Consider the following 17,124-nt stretch of genomic DNA (forward strand, 5'->3'; position numbering starts at 1 on the left):
TGCATAGTTTTTCAAGTCAGTTATCAATAATGTGTATCGAGAGAATAATCAATTTAAAAAGTATAATAACATTCATATTATATATTCGTTACTGCGAGATTTACACTGAGGATGCGGGGACATGCTTATTGGTTATTCCTTATCTCTAAAGTAGTTTTTAGTCACGTGATTAGTCTATCAGACCTGACTCCAATCTTCTTTTGCCCTCAATAAGTGCTGAAGGGAATATGTCGAAAACAGAATAGGAACAGAACTCTCGTTTTATTTACATACCAGACTAGAACCCGGATATTGATGCTTCTATGTCAACACGTCACATCTGCTTGCCATCACTTCGGGGGGAATTACGCTCCACATCAACACTTGACTACTTTCTATAAGATTGCGATAAGCAGTATATAAACGCCATACTTAAACATCAATATAAAAAGCATTATCATTGCGGTGAGTCTATTGTAAAATCTTATGTTTTCTTTAATTGATTTAACTCTTTCCGTACTTTGAGTTCTTTCCGGATTCCGTACCGGAAGTAGTTATTAGGCTCGCCCCCGGAAGTATAAACAAAATGGCAGACTACATGTGCATTTTTGGTGTGTTGTTATTTTCATATAGAAACAGAAAGGTTAGTGTTATCTTTGTACATGATTAAGAAATATTTAACAAAATAATATCTAGATCAGATTTATCACTCTGAAACGTCCTAGACTCTGATATCTAAAATGCAAATGTAGCAAGCCGCCATATTTTTTACATTAAGAACATATTGAAAAAAATATCAACTATTACTCTACCGAAAAAACACGTAAAACAAACGAAATAAAAATTATTTAACAACCCAAGTGTTTGTTTCAAAAGCTTTGAACACATTTTATGAATCATTGCATTTGGTAATTATATTTATCGGTTGATGCTGTCAACAAATCAACACTTTAAAAACGTCAACTTAGTCTGTCGACTATACTCGACAGCTGGGAAGACAGAGCACATCTTCATGTCGACTATAGTCGACAATGGTACTGAAAGAGTTAACTAAATAATGTGTAGAGAATGACATATGAAACTTTCTTCGGGCTTGATTATTAGGCGAGAGATGCATTTTTGATATGTTAAGAAAATTGAGTTGCCGGAAAGCATATGTCAATATCTCATTAATAACAATTGTGACATTGACAACTGAAATGAATTTTTCTTAATTCATGTATTCATCTTAGGGACCGTTTTTCTCAAACTTGACATATATTATTTTACATAGTGGATCCTATGATTTTAACAATGAGAAACAATTTCAACATATTTTCATTTACCGCTAAATAAGCATTCATGGAATATGCACTGTAGTAAGTATTATTCTTGATGATATCGTTAAGTGTTCAAAGCCACGAGATTGTCTGAAACAAACTAAATCCCAGTGATAGATGTTCCTTTCATGCTGGATTCTTTTATCCTTTTCGTGTAATAAAATGTCTCACAAAGACATTGATGTCACATAAAACAAATCTGGTGAAAAAAGATATTATTATGATGTCCTTTCCCTGACCATACTGCTACAGTATTGTCATTTTTAGTAACTGAGGGCCAGTTAAGCTACAAAAAGTTCAACGGCGTTCCCCTTCTGTGGTAGCAAATGCAGGCCAAAATCACAATGGTTTGTTTACTGGAAATTACACGAAACAAGACGACAAGAAACAATTATGTTTACTTATATTATTAAATATATCCAAAATATTTACAAACTTCATATTTCAATGTTTACAATACAGATGCCATTGTTTCTTTTAAATGTGCCCACTAGGGATCTTACTTGTGGCCATGGTCTGCTAAAGCAATGCCCTAATGAATTAGCTAGATATTCCGTAGCCAATATACCCAAGGAACTCTTATAGTATTTATAGAGACCAATGTATATGAATATACCTTTTCAACCTTTTTTTTATCTATTCATTGTTTTAAATTTTGTTTGTTTTATTATTATTATTATTTATCTATCTATTCTCTTTGCTTTTATTTTCAGTATGTAATGACAATCTGTTATTTTTCTTGAAACAGTTATCACAATAAACGTTACTAATTAAGGGGCGCATTTGTTTGTCCACTACAATAGATTCCAAGTAGATACATTGTGCTACAGATTATCGAGATTTCAAAACCTCTGTAGGATTTGTGATTGACTTTATTCCAAATCAGACATTGCATTCTCTTACTTGCGTCAATAAAATGCAGGCATCGATGTGTGATAAAACAAACATCATGAAAAAAAACCGTGTACATTAAACACAAAAAGCTACGACCATATATCTTGATGACTGTCCTCTGGGAGAAAAGACTTAGATAAATATCTCGTCACATCAGGAAAATGACATGCCTATCTATGTGCTCGCAAGCTAATGACTCGCATATGCGCGAATGAACTGTTTTTCTCTGATGGTATCATGAGTAAATTTATTCTGGTATCAAACTGCAGTGATTGTTAGTCAAGCCGAACAAATCACCAACACATCAAAGGACACGTTGCTGATGATGATAATGATACATTTTTTTATCTCTATATATACTAATTGCAAAATTGCAATTTATATTGCCTGAAGTAAAACAAACTAAAAGTGTATTTGAGTTCTTGGACGTGAGAATACGTCGGGAAAATGGAAAGTATCCATGGTGTCCAACAACGCAAGTGCTATTTATGTTTTAGCTGTATAGATGCCATATGATTTGAAATAAACCCCGACATTTGAAATTTTAATATATGTAAATTATTTCCATTTGGATTTACCATCTTACCCCGGGTATTCGAGATATTGAAAGACTGATATATAATGGTGAATAAATTATATACAAATTTATTAAGGAATTCATTTTTATTACTGTTACTTACATTTTTGTTAGCCTTAGTGATAGGTTGAAATTTATTCTTTACATGTTTCAACTACATTAATTACATCTTTTAATCACGTTCTGACCAATTAAAATTCAATAAATCACACACAAATTAGTTCGCTACGACAAATATATTCAATGTTACTAAATTCGGAAATGAACTAGATATTTCAGTTCACTAAAACACACTTTAATTCAATGTTACTAAATTCGAAAATGAACTAGATATTTCAGTTCACTAAAACACACTTTAATTCAATGTTACTAAATTCGGAAATGAACTAGATATTTCAGTTCACTAAAACACACTTTAATTCAATGTTACAAAATTCGAAAATGTATTAAATATATCAGTTAGCTTAACACACTTTAATTCAATAGTATTAAATTCGAAGATGCTCAAAAAAGTTAAGTTAACTAAACACACTGTCAATGATATTCAAATTCATTCATATCCTTAACATCATTTTAGTGTTTTTTATTGTAGCGTATGACCCACCTGGTATATATTCAAACCATTCTATGAACCTGTTGTTACCGATAGGTGGTAAGATAGAGGTACGTATACTGTTGAGATTACATTTAGTACATTTACTCATCCACCAGCCGCTGTCAGATATCAGGGCGCAGTCAAGCTTGGCTGTTTCATCATTGTCCCGGTCTACTGTACAGAAGTCCTTTCCGTTGTGGTACGCGAAGGCGTCATCTGAAAATGGATGGTGCAGACTTAGAGCCGATATGGATTTATAGAATATACCAAGAATTTGTGAAGCCTACGTAAATTAAACGTGAGGATATGCAGATAATATAATGGATATATGTCTATAAAGGGGATATCCATGCAGTAGCGGTACTAACTGATTAGATGGAAGTTAACAAGTGTAGAGCAAAAGATAATGGTAAACCACAGGTCCTAACCTCGTCTGTCAATACATCCAATATATAATCATTACATATTGGATGTTTTGACAGACGAGGCTAGGACCTGTGGCTAAACCAAATAGATTAGCATACCGATGGTCTAAGTATGTAATTAGATAGTTCAATCTAAATTATTAGCAGAAAAGTGGAACACACTTAATGATTGCTTAACATGCACTTAAAACTGAGAAAATCAATAAGAGAGATATACCCACGAGAAGGTGATTGGAAAAAGGAAAGAGAAAAATAAACAAAACAAAAACAAAAAAACAAAATGTGGAAATCACTGACGTATTTACATGTGACTGAATCACGACCTGAGCAATAAATAAATAAAATAAAAAATAAATAGATAGATAAATACATAGATAAATAAATGAATAAACAAATAAATAGATAAATAAATTTCATAAAATATCTGCACCACTTCATTCAAACTTATATGCCACAACTAGAGATAAGCATATATGAACGCTAACACTGATATCAATTCATCCTTAAAATTATTATTATTCATTTAAAATAGGCTTTGTTTTAAAGCAACTCCTGTCGTTATATTGACATTCTAGAAACCATACAAGACAACATTACGATCTGGATGGTAAACAGATATGTATGGTCTTTAGCAATGCTTCCCGATATGAAACAATTGGATTTTGTGCTAAATTTTCATTGGGTTTTATTGTTCAGCAATATATCACAAAAATGTCAACCATCAACAAACTCTCGAAAGATAGTGATAAGCCCATGCACAACTTACAAACATTACCGGAATGTCCACTGATAAATAAGCGGTAGTTGTTAGCTTCACTTGCTACCTGGAAGGATGTGTATTGAGCATAGCGGGCATAGCCTGTCCAGTCCTCTAACTCGACTCGTAACACACACGGATCAACAGTAAGCTTATGAATGTTTTCATTTCCTGAAGAGTAACACATAATATCTAACAATGAAAAAAAAACATTAAAAACTACCAATAGTTTTATAGCCATCCTTTCGTATTTGCGTATTTTGTTATTAAAATAAATGAGCATGTGTCCAAATAAATAAAGTTAGTTAGTGCTTGATAGATGGATTTACTTTTGGTTTTTTAGCTGCCCTCTCCTATTTGAATTATATGTCAAATATATGTTCCCTAAAAACTCTTCATCCTGTTCTAGACAGGGTTTGCTACCAGAGAAGCATCAATCTAATTTAAGGGGGAGATTCTACCTCCTTGAATATTCTATTGTCTTTCTTTTTGTTCTGTGGTCTCTTTTTTCTATTGTTAGGGGGCTATGTCCTTGAATGTTGAATGCATTTATGTTTGTTTAATGAACCTTTTGAATTATTTATTATCAAGTATTATGTATATTCAATTATTCTTAGATCCATCTCCATTCTTCTATAGGAATGTATTTCAGCAAACAAATACTTTAAGGCTTATTTAGAGCACAGTCAGGAGCCCTATATTATTTTTAATATCTGTATCAGCCCTGTTTATAACTCTGGTAAGTTGGGACCAATCTCTACTTACCTATCCAAAAGTCTCCGTCTAAATTACCGAACCCATTTTTGTATTCATTCCAGTTCCGGAAAAAATCCACACCACCGATTTGCCTGTTCTGTATAACCTTCAAAACAAACATTAATGCACATGGCGTTCTCAATATATTTACAGGTTGATTATAATCAGAAAGCCAATACTTATCTTACTATTTTAATGTCACAGGACCTAGCCCACATCGGCCATAACAATCAAACCATTTCCGACAGACAAAGCGAATCAGTGATGCATTGTCTCTCCTAACAGATTTTTTTAAATCCTGCACTTATGCTATCGTAGACAATATGTTTAGTTTGCAATCAAATTGCATTTTGGCATGCAAATATATATGTTCAAATATCGTTTAGAAAACCAGTCAATACTCCTAAGTACTCTTATTGACAATATCGCATGATTAATTCAGCAAACACTAGTATGAAACATCACTGTTTTTAAGCACGTAATTTGTTTTAGTCTGAAGAGTGTTTGCTTGGTGATCTGAACAAACGATATATAACATTGTCTTTGTTAATGGTAGAACATATGACGTAGTAATGTTATTGATAATTATTGTAACAATGTCGAGGGTGGCAACAATCCTGATATGTTAAACATAAATGGGATATTGTTTTGATATTTTTTTTTTTTGCAAAACCCATTACAAACTTCCGATGATGTGTGAATGTGAAGTCTTGATTTGATTAATGGCTTTAGAATGGTTTGGTTGAGAAATCACACCATCCTTAATAGTCTTACTTCCAATAAATCTTTCGCGTTGTCAAGCAGGCCATGTGAGAAGAATATCGTATATTTACAATATTTCTAGCAGCATGTGGTTACAACTCAATAATTTTCAATTGTAAGATTTACCATTCGGTGAAATACTGAAGTGATGAAAACCTCGCCCTCAGAGGGAGCAAGATAACTTTGTTTTAATGGCGGACGTCGACATGTTTCGGCCGTTTAGTAGCCAGCCGTCATCAGTTAAACAATCTTAATGGTTTTTGTCAATGAAAAGCCATTAGAAAACCATTAGAAATTTTCACATTTCTTTGGAAGATTTCTTGGTTTTCTCCGTCGCCCTTTACTTATCAGTCCTTTATGCCTTTTGTATCATTGACCAGTATTTAACCAGGACATGACGATTGCATGATTTAGACTGAGCTTATTTCATTTTGGCTCTACTACTCTCAGTTTGTTTAGAAAAGTACTGACATCCTGTGGGTCTTTTGCATAATCACATCGAAATTGATGACGACCGCCAGGCGTTGGAAACATGTCGACCATTAAGATAATGTAAAAACACCTTTTTCGTACAGTCATTACAATTGTACGAGAAGTTTTTTTTAAAAGTATCTTAATGGTCGACATGCTTCCAGCGCCTGACGAACAATACAGACATTACAATTTTGGGACGCGATAGCTCAGTGGGTCAAAGCGCCGGCCACCTAACCTCAGGTGAAGGTCAAACGTGCGCGGTTCGACGTTCCCTACCCGTGCTGGTTTGTGTTTCTCGGGAAGCTGGGAAACGGTCTTGTCTGTGCTGTCGTGGTTGTGTCCATGGACAAGACACTACCCTAATTGCCTAATTGATCTGGATGGCATATGACGGGCCTCCAGTATATTGTTCAGTGTGGTAGTCACCAACAACTACAGGGAGGCCCATTCTGAAAATTACCCTGGCAGTTTACATGATGATAAACCCAACAAGCAAACAAATGGTTGGTCCGGAAAATATAGACCAAGCCAAACCTGAAACATGTTAGTATATCGGATATACTTACAGTCCACGGCCCTCCTGTTGTATCTGCATCACAATAAGCCATGAGGGTCAAGCCGGGCCTGGGCGATATCTGGTACACTCCAGAACAAGTGACGTCATTACAGCTAGACACAACTATAAAATGTAATAAAAACATTGGAATAGCAAGTTATCCGACAGTCATTTTCAGATCAATTATAGTAAAGATAAAAATACATGTGATTTCTCAAAATGTTATATTATTTTAACTTTGATATCCTTAAAGTTCTAAGATAATTGTGTTAAAATGAAAATATGAATATTGTTCATTAGAATTGACTATGATCATTGTTACTTTGTGAAATAGTAGTCAATAAAATCAAGGCAATGCAATATTTTCAGATAATAATGTGGATACATTCCACCACTTATAATTATATTAACGGTAAGAGCAAGAAAGTGTACACGCAATTCATTTACTGTAAGCAGTTATTTTTTTTACGTGCTTTTATTAAGCGAACAATAAATGTAGGTTTTATCGGAGAATAAACTTTCGTTAATTAAATACAGTGTAGTAAACACTGCTGATGGACTTTAGTCCCCGAGGTTTGCCGTAACATGTATGCCATGTTTTGAAGCATTTGAATAGTGACACAATTCAGAGAATACACATGTGCTTGGCGTGCTTTTCGAATGCAGTATTAAAAATGATAAAACTTATTGAATTATGTGGTTATTCCAACTCTCTATCTAGATTTTGACATTTCATTAGACTTTTTTTATTTTATGTTCCTCAGTCATTTCATAGGTATTTACACGGTAGGCTCTTAGCACCACTGACGGGTCAAGGAAGGCTGAAATAACTGTATGATGTAGTTTTATTTATTTATTCATTTACTTGTTTGTTTACCTATTTATTTCTGTCCTTTTTGTGTCTAACTTTTTATTGAAACGCGTTAATATTTTGTCTTAGGTAAAATCCTTTCAATATCGACAATACTGGAAGTGTTTGTCGAGAAATATTTTACTAATCCGGTTTAAAACGTCAATAGTTATCTGGGAAAATGTGCTCTCACAAAAATTAAGTGGTCAGCAGTAAGGTGAATAAGTAAAATTGACGGTGTACTTAACACAGCTTAACAACATACTGATATAATCCACAGGGGCAAAGTAGGAAATTATGTTTTTAACGCATGAACTATTAAACTCGACACAAAGGTATTAACAGCCTTGACTAATTGAAACTTTAATTAGTACGTGACCTACTTGTGACCAAGTTAGCAACACACGCAGTTAGTTCATTCACCCTGAAGTTGTTATATTTGGCCACGCAGTGTTAAGTGGTAGGAATTTGTCACGTTTCAATTCATCCTGATAGTGGCAAAGTTGGGAATGTTCACACATATTAAATGTCCTTTGAAACACAACATTAAACGTTATGAAATAACTTACAAATTTTGAAATGTATTCAATTATGGGCCGTTTGCGCCATTCCGTCCAGAATTGTGATTTATTTCGGGTTTTGCCGTAGGGTCACTGCCGAGTCATAGAAGGACTAATCAGCTGTATGATGTCCCTAACATCACTGACGAGTCATAGAAGGACGAAACAGCTGTATGATGTCCATAACATGACTGAGGAGTCTTAGAAGGACGAAACAGCTGTATGATGTCCCTAACATCATTGACGAGTCTTAGAAGGACGAAACTGCTGTATGATGTCCATAACATCATTCACGAGTCTTAGAAGGACGAAACAGCTGTATGATGTCCCTAACATCATTGACGAGTCTTAGAAGGAAGAAACAGTTGTATGATGTCCGTAACTACATTTACGAGTCTTAGAAGGACGAAACAGCTGTATGATGTCCCTAACATCATTGACGAGTCTTAGAAGGACGAAACTGCTGTATGATGTCCATAACATCATTCACGAGTCTTAGAAGGACGAAACAGCTGTATGATGTCCCTAACATCATTGACGAGTCTTAGAAGGAAGAAACAGCTGTATGATGTCCCTAACATCATTCACGAGTCTTAAAAGGACGAAACAGCTGTATGATGTTCCTTACATGACTGACGAGTTTTTGAAGGACGAAAAAGCTATATGATATCCCTTGCATCATTGACGAGTCTTAGAAGGACGAAACATCTGTATGATGTCCATAACATCATTTACGAGTCTTACAAGGACGAAACAGCTGTATGATGTCTCTAACATCATTGACGAGTCTTTGGAGGAAGAAACAGTTGTGTGATGTCCCTAACATCATTGACGGGTCTTAGAAGGACGAAACAGCTGTATGATGTCCCTAACATCATTGACGAGTCTTAGAAGGACGAAACTGCTGTATGATGTCCATAACATGACTGACGAGTCTTAGAAGGACGAAACAGCTGTATGATGTCCCTAACATCATTGACGAGTCTTAGAAGGAAGACATAGTTGTATGATGTCCCTAACTACATTTACGAGTCTTAGAAGGACGAAACAGCTGTATGATGTCCATAACATGACTGAGGAGTCTTAGAAGGACGAAACAGCTGTATGATGTCCATAACATCACTGACAAGTCCTTGAGGGACGAAACAGCTGTATGATGTCCCTAACATCATTGACGAGTCTTAGAAGGACGAAACTGCTGTATGATGTCCATAACATGACTGACGAGTCTTAGAAGGACGAAACAGCTGTATGATGTCCCTAACATCATTCACGAGTCTTAGAAGGACGAAACAGCTGTATGATGTCCCTAACATCACTGACGAGTCCTAGAAGGACGGAACAGTTGTGTGATGTCCCTAACATCACTGACGAGTCCTAGAAGGACGGAACAGTTGTGTGATGTCCCTAACATCACTGACGAGTCCTAGAAGGACGGTAACAGTTGTGTGATGTCCCTTAACATCACTGACGAGTCCTAGAAGGACGGAACAGTTGTGTGATGTCCCTAACATCACTGACGAGTCCTAGAAGGACGGTAACAGTTGTGTGATGTCCCTAACATCACTGACGAGTCCTAGAAGGACCAAACAGTTGTGTGATGTCCCTAACATCACTGACGAGTCCTAGAAGGACAAAACAGCTGTATTATGTCCCTAACATCACTGACGAGTCCTAGAAGAAACAAATAGTTGTGTGATGTCCCTAACATCACTGACGAGTCCTAGAAGGACGAAACAGCTGTATTATGTCCCTAACATCACTGATGAGTCTTAGAAGGACGAAACAGCTGTGTGATGTCCCTAACATCATTGACGGGTCTTAAAAGGAAGAAACAGATGTGTGATGTCCCTAACATCATTGACGAGTCTTAGAAGGACGAAACAGATGTGTGATGTCCCTAACATCATTGACGAGTCTTAGAAGGAAGAAACAGCTGTGTGATGTCCATAACATGACTGATGAGTCTTAGAAGGAAGAAACAGATGTGTGATGTCCCTAACATCATTGACGGGTCTTAGAAGGAAGAAACAGATGTGTGTGATGTCCCTAACATCATTGACGGGTCTTAGAAGGACGAAACAGCTGTATGATGTTCCTTACATGACTGACGAGTTTTTGAAGGACGAAAAAGCTATATGATATCCCTTGCATCATTGACGAGTCTTAGAAGGACGAAACATCTGTATGATGTCCATAACTACATTTACGAGTCTTACAAGGACGAAACAGCTGTATGATGTCCATAACATGACTGAGGAGTCTTAGAAGGACGAAACAGCTGTATGATGTCTCTAACATCATTGACGAGTCTTTGGAGGAAGAAACAGTTGTGTGATGTCCCTAACATCATTGACGGGTCTTAGAAGGACGAAACAGCTGTATGATGTCCCTAACATCATTGACAAGTCTTAGAAGGACGAAACAGCTGTATGATGTCCCTAACATCATTGACGAGTCTTAGAAGGAAGACATAGTTGTATGATGTCCCTAACTACATTTACGAGTCTTAGAAGGACGAAACAGCTGTATGATGTCCATAACATCACTGACAAGTCCTTGAGGGACGAAACAGCTGTATGATGTCCCTAACATCATTGACGAGTCTTAGAAGGACGAAACTGCTGTATGATGTCCATAACATGACTGACGAGTCTTAGAAGGACGAAACAGCTGTATGATGTCCCTAACATCATTCACGAGTCTTAGAAGGACGAAACAGCTGTATGATGTTCCTAACATGACTGACGAGTTTTTGAAGGACGAAAAAGCTGTATGATATCCCTTGCATCATTGACGAGTCTTAGAAGGACGAAACATCTGTATGATGTCCATAACTACATTTACGAGTCTTAGAAGGACGAAACAGCTGTATGATGTCCATAACATGACTGACGAGTCTTAGAAGGAAGAAACAGCTGTATGATGTCCCTAACATCATTGACGAGTCTTAGAAGGAAGAAACAGTTGTGTGATGTCCATAACATGACTGATGAGTCTTAGAAGGAAGAAACAGATGTGTGATGTCCCTAACATCATTGACGGGTCTTAGAAGGACGAAACAGCTGTATGATGTCCCTAACATCATTGACGAGTCTTTGAAGGAAGAAACAGTTGTGTGATGTCCCTAACATCATTGACGGGTCTTAGAAGGACGAAACAGCTGTGTGATGTCCCTAACATCATTGACGAGTCTTAGAAGGAAGAAACAGCTGTGTGATGTCCATAACATGACTGATGAGTCTTAGAAGGAAGAAACAGTTGTGTGATGTCCCTAACATCATTGACGAGTCTTAGAAGGAAGAAACAGCTGTATGATGTCCCTAACATCATTGACGGGTCTTAGAAGGAAGAAACAGATGTGTGATGTCCCCAACATCATTGACGAGTCTTAGAAGGAAGACATAGTTGTATGATGTCCCTAACTACATTTACGAGTCTTAGAAGGAAGAAACAGTTGTGTGATGTCCCTAACATCATTGACAAGTCCTAGAAGGAAGAAACAGCTGTATGATGTCCCTAACATCATTGCCGAATCTTAGAAGGACGAAACAGCTGTGTGATGTCCCTAACATCATTGACGGGTCTTAGAAGGAAGAAACAGATGTGTGATGTCCCTAACATCATTGACGGGTCTTAGAAGGAAGAAACAGCTGTATGATGTCCTTAGCATCACTGACGTGTACTTAAATATGTGTCTTTTGTACAGCCCTTTGTGTTTCTGTCATGTTAACTGTTCATAATTTGTGTTGTTATAGTTTGTGTTAAAAATAATAAAAATGCGTAATAGTATTCAAACGGAAGAATCACTTTTCGAGGATTAAAATTTGCAATTAGCGGTAAACTTTCAAATTAATTTAAGTTATTGTCAGTTTCGCAATAATAACAGACCGCTGCAAACAGCATTATGCAATTATCGCAACAAGTATGTTTTCAAAAATTGACATAGACCTTGTCCAATAAGATATTGTTTGATGCTTACAGCTACTAACAACCTTAGTCGCATGCTGCAAATTATGTATTATTAAATGAAGTCACCACGGATATTTCACTCGCACTAATTGAAAATGAATGATGCTCCAAAACCACACCATAAAACAACTAACTCGTTGTTTGGTTGATCATTCATTCGTTATCAGTAAATAAATGTTTACAAGTAAGACAAGGAAATAAATAATAGGATTTAAAACTAGTGTTCATAGACACTGTATGAAATTAAACAGCATTTCCTACAGGAACTATAACCTATAAATGTTTAATGAAAAGCTAATGAAAACTAGTTTGAACTCTTCACAGTAAAGGTAGCAATCCATACAGAGGAAAGGAATTATCCGATATCATGAGCCGTAGAATGTGTTTGGAAATATAAGATGTAGTTATTGTTTCTGAAGGATGCAATTTAATACAATTAGTCTTATAAGGAACATTACTTTGCCTCTATAGTTCACATCGGATAATATTGTTGATGTCGCAAATAAAATTCGGAATGTAACTTTATGAGTAGAGTATATCGAAATGTTTAATGGTGCCGTCAGAAAAGTCAGAAAGCAGAAGACGCTTATATCCCTGGAACGCATGGTCTTATAAGCCTTGTACACTATCACTGGTCTCTATGTACACAACATTTATTGTTCCTATTTTGTCTTCGTCTTATCGATACGATTTAGAGTTATGCCTTCGTTTTTATGTCGATTTAAGATTTTTTTTATCGAAGTGAGGATGGTCATTGATCGCACAAAAAAAAAAAAAAAAAAAACGTTCTGGTCCGAAATTGGTTGTGAGATGTCAATTATTGTCATATTGACGTCGACCAAGGGGGAGTATTCCGATATACCTTTGAAGGAAATAGGTCATATGCATCTGGTTCGGTTTAAGGTTAAACCCCGTTATCTCGAATTTGATTGGGTCGTAGAAAAGCTTCGAGTAATGGAGGTATTCTAACATATTTTGGACATTATTTATTCTGTCGGACCTTAATTTGTATGCACGGTCTTCGAATAATCAGAGTTCGAGAAAGCGAAGTTTGAGGTATTTGTTTTATGACATCCGACAACGGTATTAGCAAGGTGCATGCGAGTGCAAGCTATTTTATTTGTTAGAGAAAAAAATGAATAGAAATAAAAAAAAAATGAAATAAAATAAACAGAAATTCATTTGTGTTCATGTAACATGTTGATGACATCATGTCAAACATCACTCGAGTGTAACAAACGTTAGGAATCCGCGTAATAAATTAATGAACCTGTCATTGTTCTGGGATTAAGAACAGATTAGAGGGCCCAAATTGATAATATTTGTATCACATCAGGTAAATGAAGGATTTGTACACGACCCATTTATGTTCTTGTAAGTTCAGTAGTGCGTGACATTTCTCAGGTACGCATTACATGGCGCGGCATTTGTACATGAAAAAACGTTTAAAATGAGTGCTATGTCATAACCAAATCATTAAATACATTTCCGTGTGCATGTATAGCAAACATATGTAATCAAAAATTACGAGAATCCATGTTATTAACTTCCCTGAGAGAATGAACGGTCTATAGAATTCTCTGTGGAGATCTATTAGATGATATCTCGTGCATTACTTCTACGATCAATATTCAAAATTAATTCTATTAATTGTACCGGTTGCAATCCCACCCTGTTATCGCGGGGCTTCAGATAATCTTGATTTTTTTTTCACCAAAATTATGTCATTAATGGTGTATTTCGCGATCTTTGAGATTCCCGAGGATTAAACTCGTTAAAGTAAACTACATGTCATAGACTTTTCGATCAATTTTATTTTCAACGTATCAGTATTTCGAAATGTTCTCTTATACAAGAACATAGCGACTTTTATAGTATATGATTAGAATAGTATTAAAATTCTTTAGTATCATCAAATAGTATCAGTGTTTATTCATCAATGTTAATATAATTACTAATTATAGATAATTACCATTGGAATTTCCACCTGAATCCACTTCCAATTTAAAGACATCTTCTGAATCGGTATATGTAGATATATCGTGTGAGTAACATATCCCTGTTGTACTGTTGTAGGAAGCCACAGAGCCTTTCAGCATCTGTACCTTAGATAAGCACTGTATAGATGTATTGACAGTAAATTCCATTCCGCCTGTCTTTGGAAATTCACATGGCATGACTTCTCGCCGTTTCCATGACTGTTCTTTGATATCTAACGCTGTACACACTGAAAGTTTTAACAAAGTATTATTATTGATAAATCTATGCAAACCATAATTGGGAAATCTACACAAATCATCATTAGAAAAATCTGCACAAATCATAATTGGGAAATCTACATAAATCATGATTGGGAAATCTTCACAAATCTTAAGTGGGAAATCTACGCTAAACAGAAGTAGAAAATCTACAGATATCATAATTGGGAAATCTACACAAATCATAATTGGGAAATCTACACAAATCATGATTGGGAAATCTACACAAATCATAATTGGGAAATCTACACAAATCATAATTGGGAAATCTACACAAATCATGATTGGGAAATCTACACAAATCATAATTGGGAAATCTACACAAATCATGATTGGGAAATCTACACAAATCTTAATTGGGAAATCTTCACAAATCTTAAGTGGGAAATCTACGCTAAACAGAAGTAGAAAATCTACACAAATCATAAGTGGGAATTCTACACAAATCTTAAGTGGGAAATCTACGCTAAACAGAAGTAGAAAATCTACACAAATTATAAGTGGAAAATGTACACAAATCATAATTGGGAAATCTACACATATTATAAGTGGAAAATGTACACAAATCTTAATTGGGAAATCTACATAAATCCTAATTGGGAAATCTACACAAATTATAAATGGGAATTTCCATTGTCCAAATTTGTCTATAGGTGCCATAACATTTATGCTGATGAATCACAACATCGGTTGTCAAGGTCATACATTTTTTTAGACATTAAACGTACGGTCGTCCAGCACATGTCGCATACATAAACATTTCGCAAACTTAGCTTCATGGCCAAACTCGGTGTGGTAATTACAGATTATGGATATGTAGATATGATATAGACAAATATGAATAGTAAATATATCGACGTTTTCATAAACAAACCATAATATGTTATAAATCAACAATAGTTTATTTAAACCTTTTGTACCTACATTTACATGTACACATAAAGTGTTTTATAGATATATATATATATACGTCCATCAGCTGCGAGTTAAAACTGTGTGCAATGTCTAAAAACAATAGGATTGACGCTCATGAATACGGCTTTTGTTTTAAAAAAGTAAATTTAAGCATCTTACCTGATATTGCTATTAAAACCAGGTTCATTTCCACAGACATCAGTAAAGCATGTATTCGCCCGGTATCTTAGTGTGTAATGCCAATCGATAATGCTAATATCTAATATGTAGTCGAAAGCGAGAGTAAAACATATACTCTGTTATCACACTTAGGTGATATATACAGTGAGGTATTCTAGAGTATTGTCTAGTTTGGGATGTAAAGAAAATATGTCCAATATAATATATTAAAATTATTACATGTGGATATTACAAAATTAAAAAACAAAAACAAAAAAAAAACGAATTTTCCACATCACCTGGATCTGATTAGAGGTTTGTTGAGACTAGTTATGCAAATATTTCAACAACCTGTCAATGAAACTCATTTAAATATTAACGATCTATTGTTTTTAGAAACATTTCTTGTGCAAATTCGAAGAAAATCAATTGTACCGTAATAGAAAAATTCAAATTATTGTAAAATGCAAATTAGACGTTAAGAAGACTACAGACAGTATGTTAATATACTAGGTAGGAGCTAGGGTATAGGAATAACTACAACTTCAGTCCACTACAGACAGTATGTTTATATACTAGGTAGGAGCTAGGGTATAGGAATAACTACAACTTCAGTCCAAATTTAAAACATGTCAGGATAAAGGGGAGAAAAAGCTAATAAGCTATCAATGAATAAATGAAAAGTTTGTACAACTACTAAACCAACACCTGGCATATGCTTCATTACTGAACTTCTGAAATTCTACCGTTTGGCCCCTTACACCAACGGAGAGATATATAAGTACACAGTACTGCATTCACTGTACTGTATTCACTTTACTGTATTCACTATACTGCATTCACTATACTGTATTCACTGTACTATGTTCACTGTACTGAATTCACCTTACTGTATTCACTTTACTGTATTCACTGTACTGTATTCACTGTACTGTATTCACTTTACTGTATTCACTTTACTGTATTCACTATACTGTATTCACTTTACTGTATTCACTTTACTGTATTCACTGTACTATGTTCACTGTACTGTATTCACTGTACTGTATTCACTTTACTGTATTCACTTTACTGTATTCACTGTACTGTATTCACTTTACTGTATTCACTGTACTGTATTCACTGTGCTATAGTCACTGTACTGTATTCACTGTACTGTATTCACGTTACTGTATTCACTTTACTGCATTCACTGTACTGTATTCACTGTACTGTATTCACTGTACTGTATTCACGTTACTGTATTCACTTTACTGCATTCACTGTACTGTATTCACGTTACTGTATTCACTGTACTGTATTCACTGTACTGTATT

At 35.2% G+C, this 17,124-nt stretch overlaps 1 protein-coding gene across 1 annotated transcript; it reads right to left on the reverse strand.

The window, feature by feature from the left end:
* Window positions 1-3,281: 3,281 nt before the first annotated feature.
* On the reverse strand, window positions 3,282-7,146 carry LOC117337728 (angiopoietin-related protein 7-like). Its single transcript, XM_033898825.1, has 4 exons — window positions 7,105-7,146; window positions 5,312-5,408; window positions 4,556-4,717; window positions 3,282-3,580 (listed from the first exon to the last, which is right to left on the reverse strand). The coding sequence occupies exons 1-4, from the start codon at window positions 7,144-7,146 to the stop codon at window positions 3,324-3,326; spliced, it is 558 nt and encodes a 185-aa protein (XP_033754716.1). The 3' UTR covers window positions 3,282-3,323.
* Window positions 7,147-17,124: the final 9,978 nt, after the last annotated feature.

The sequence above is a fragment of the Pecten maximus genome, chromosome 11, assembly GCF_902652985.1.
Source record: "Pecten maximus chromosome 11, xPecMax1.1, whole genome shotgun sequence".
Lineage (NCBI taxonomy): Eukaryota > Metazoa > Mollusca > Bivalvia > Pectinida > Pectinidae > Pecten > Pecten maximus.

Bases quoted from the DNA above. Each gene is read 5' to 3' on its own strand.
- LOC117337728 (XM_033898825.1), bottom strand. From the start codon at position 7,146: ATGGCTTATTGTGATGCAGATACAACAGGAGGGCCGTGGACT. The intron at 5,409-7,104 runs GTAAGTATATCC...TTTGTTTTGAAG, and splicing joins CAACAGGAGGGCCGTGGACT to GTTATACAGAACAGGCAAAT. The intron at 4,718-5,311 runs GTAAGTAGAGAT...GTTACTCTTCAG, and splicing joins AGACGGAGACTTTTGGATAG to GAAATGAAAACATTCATAAG.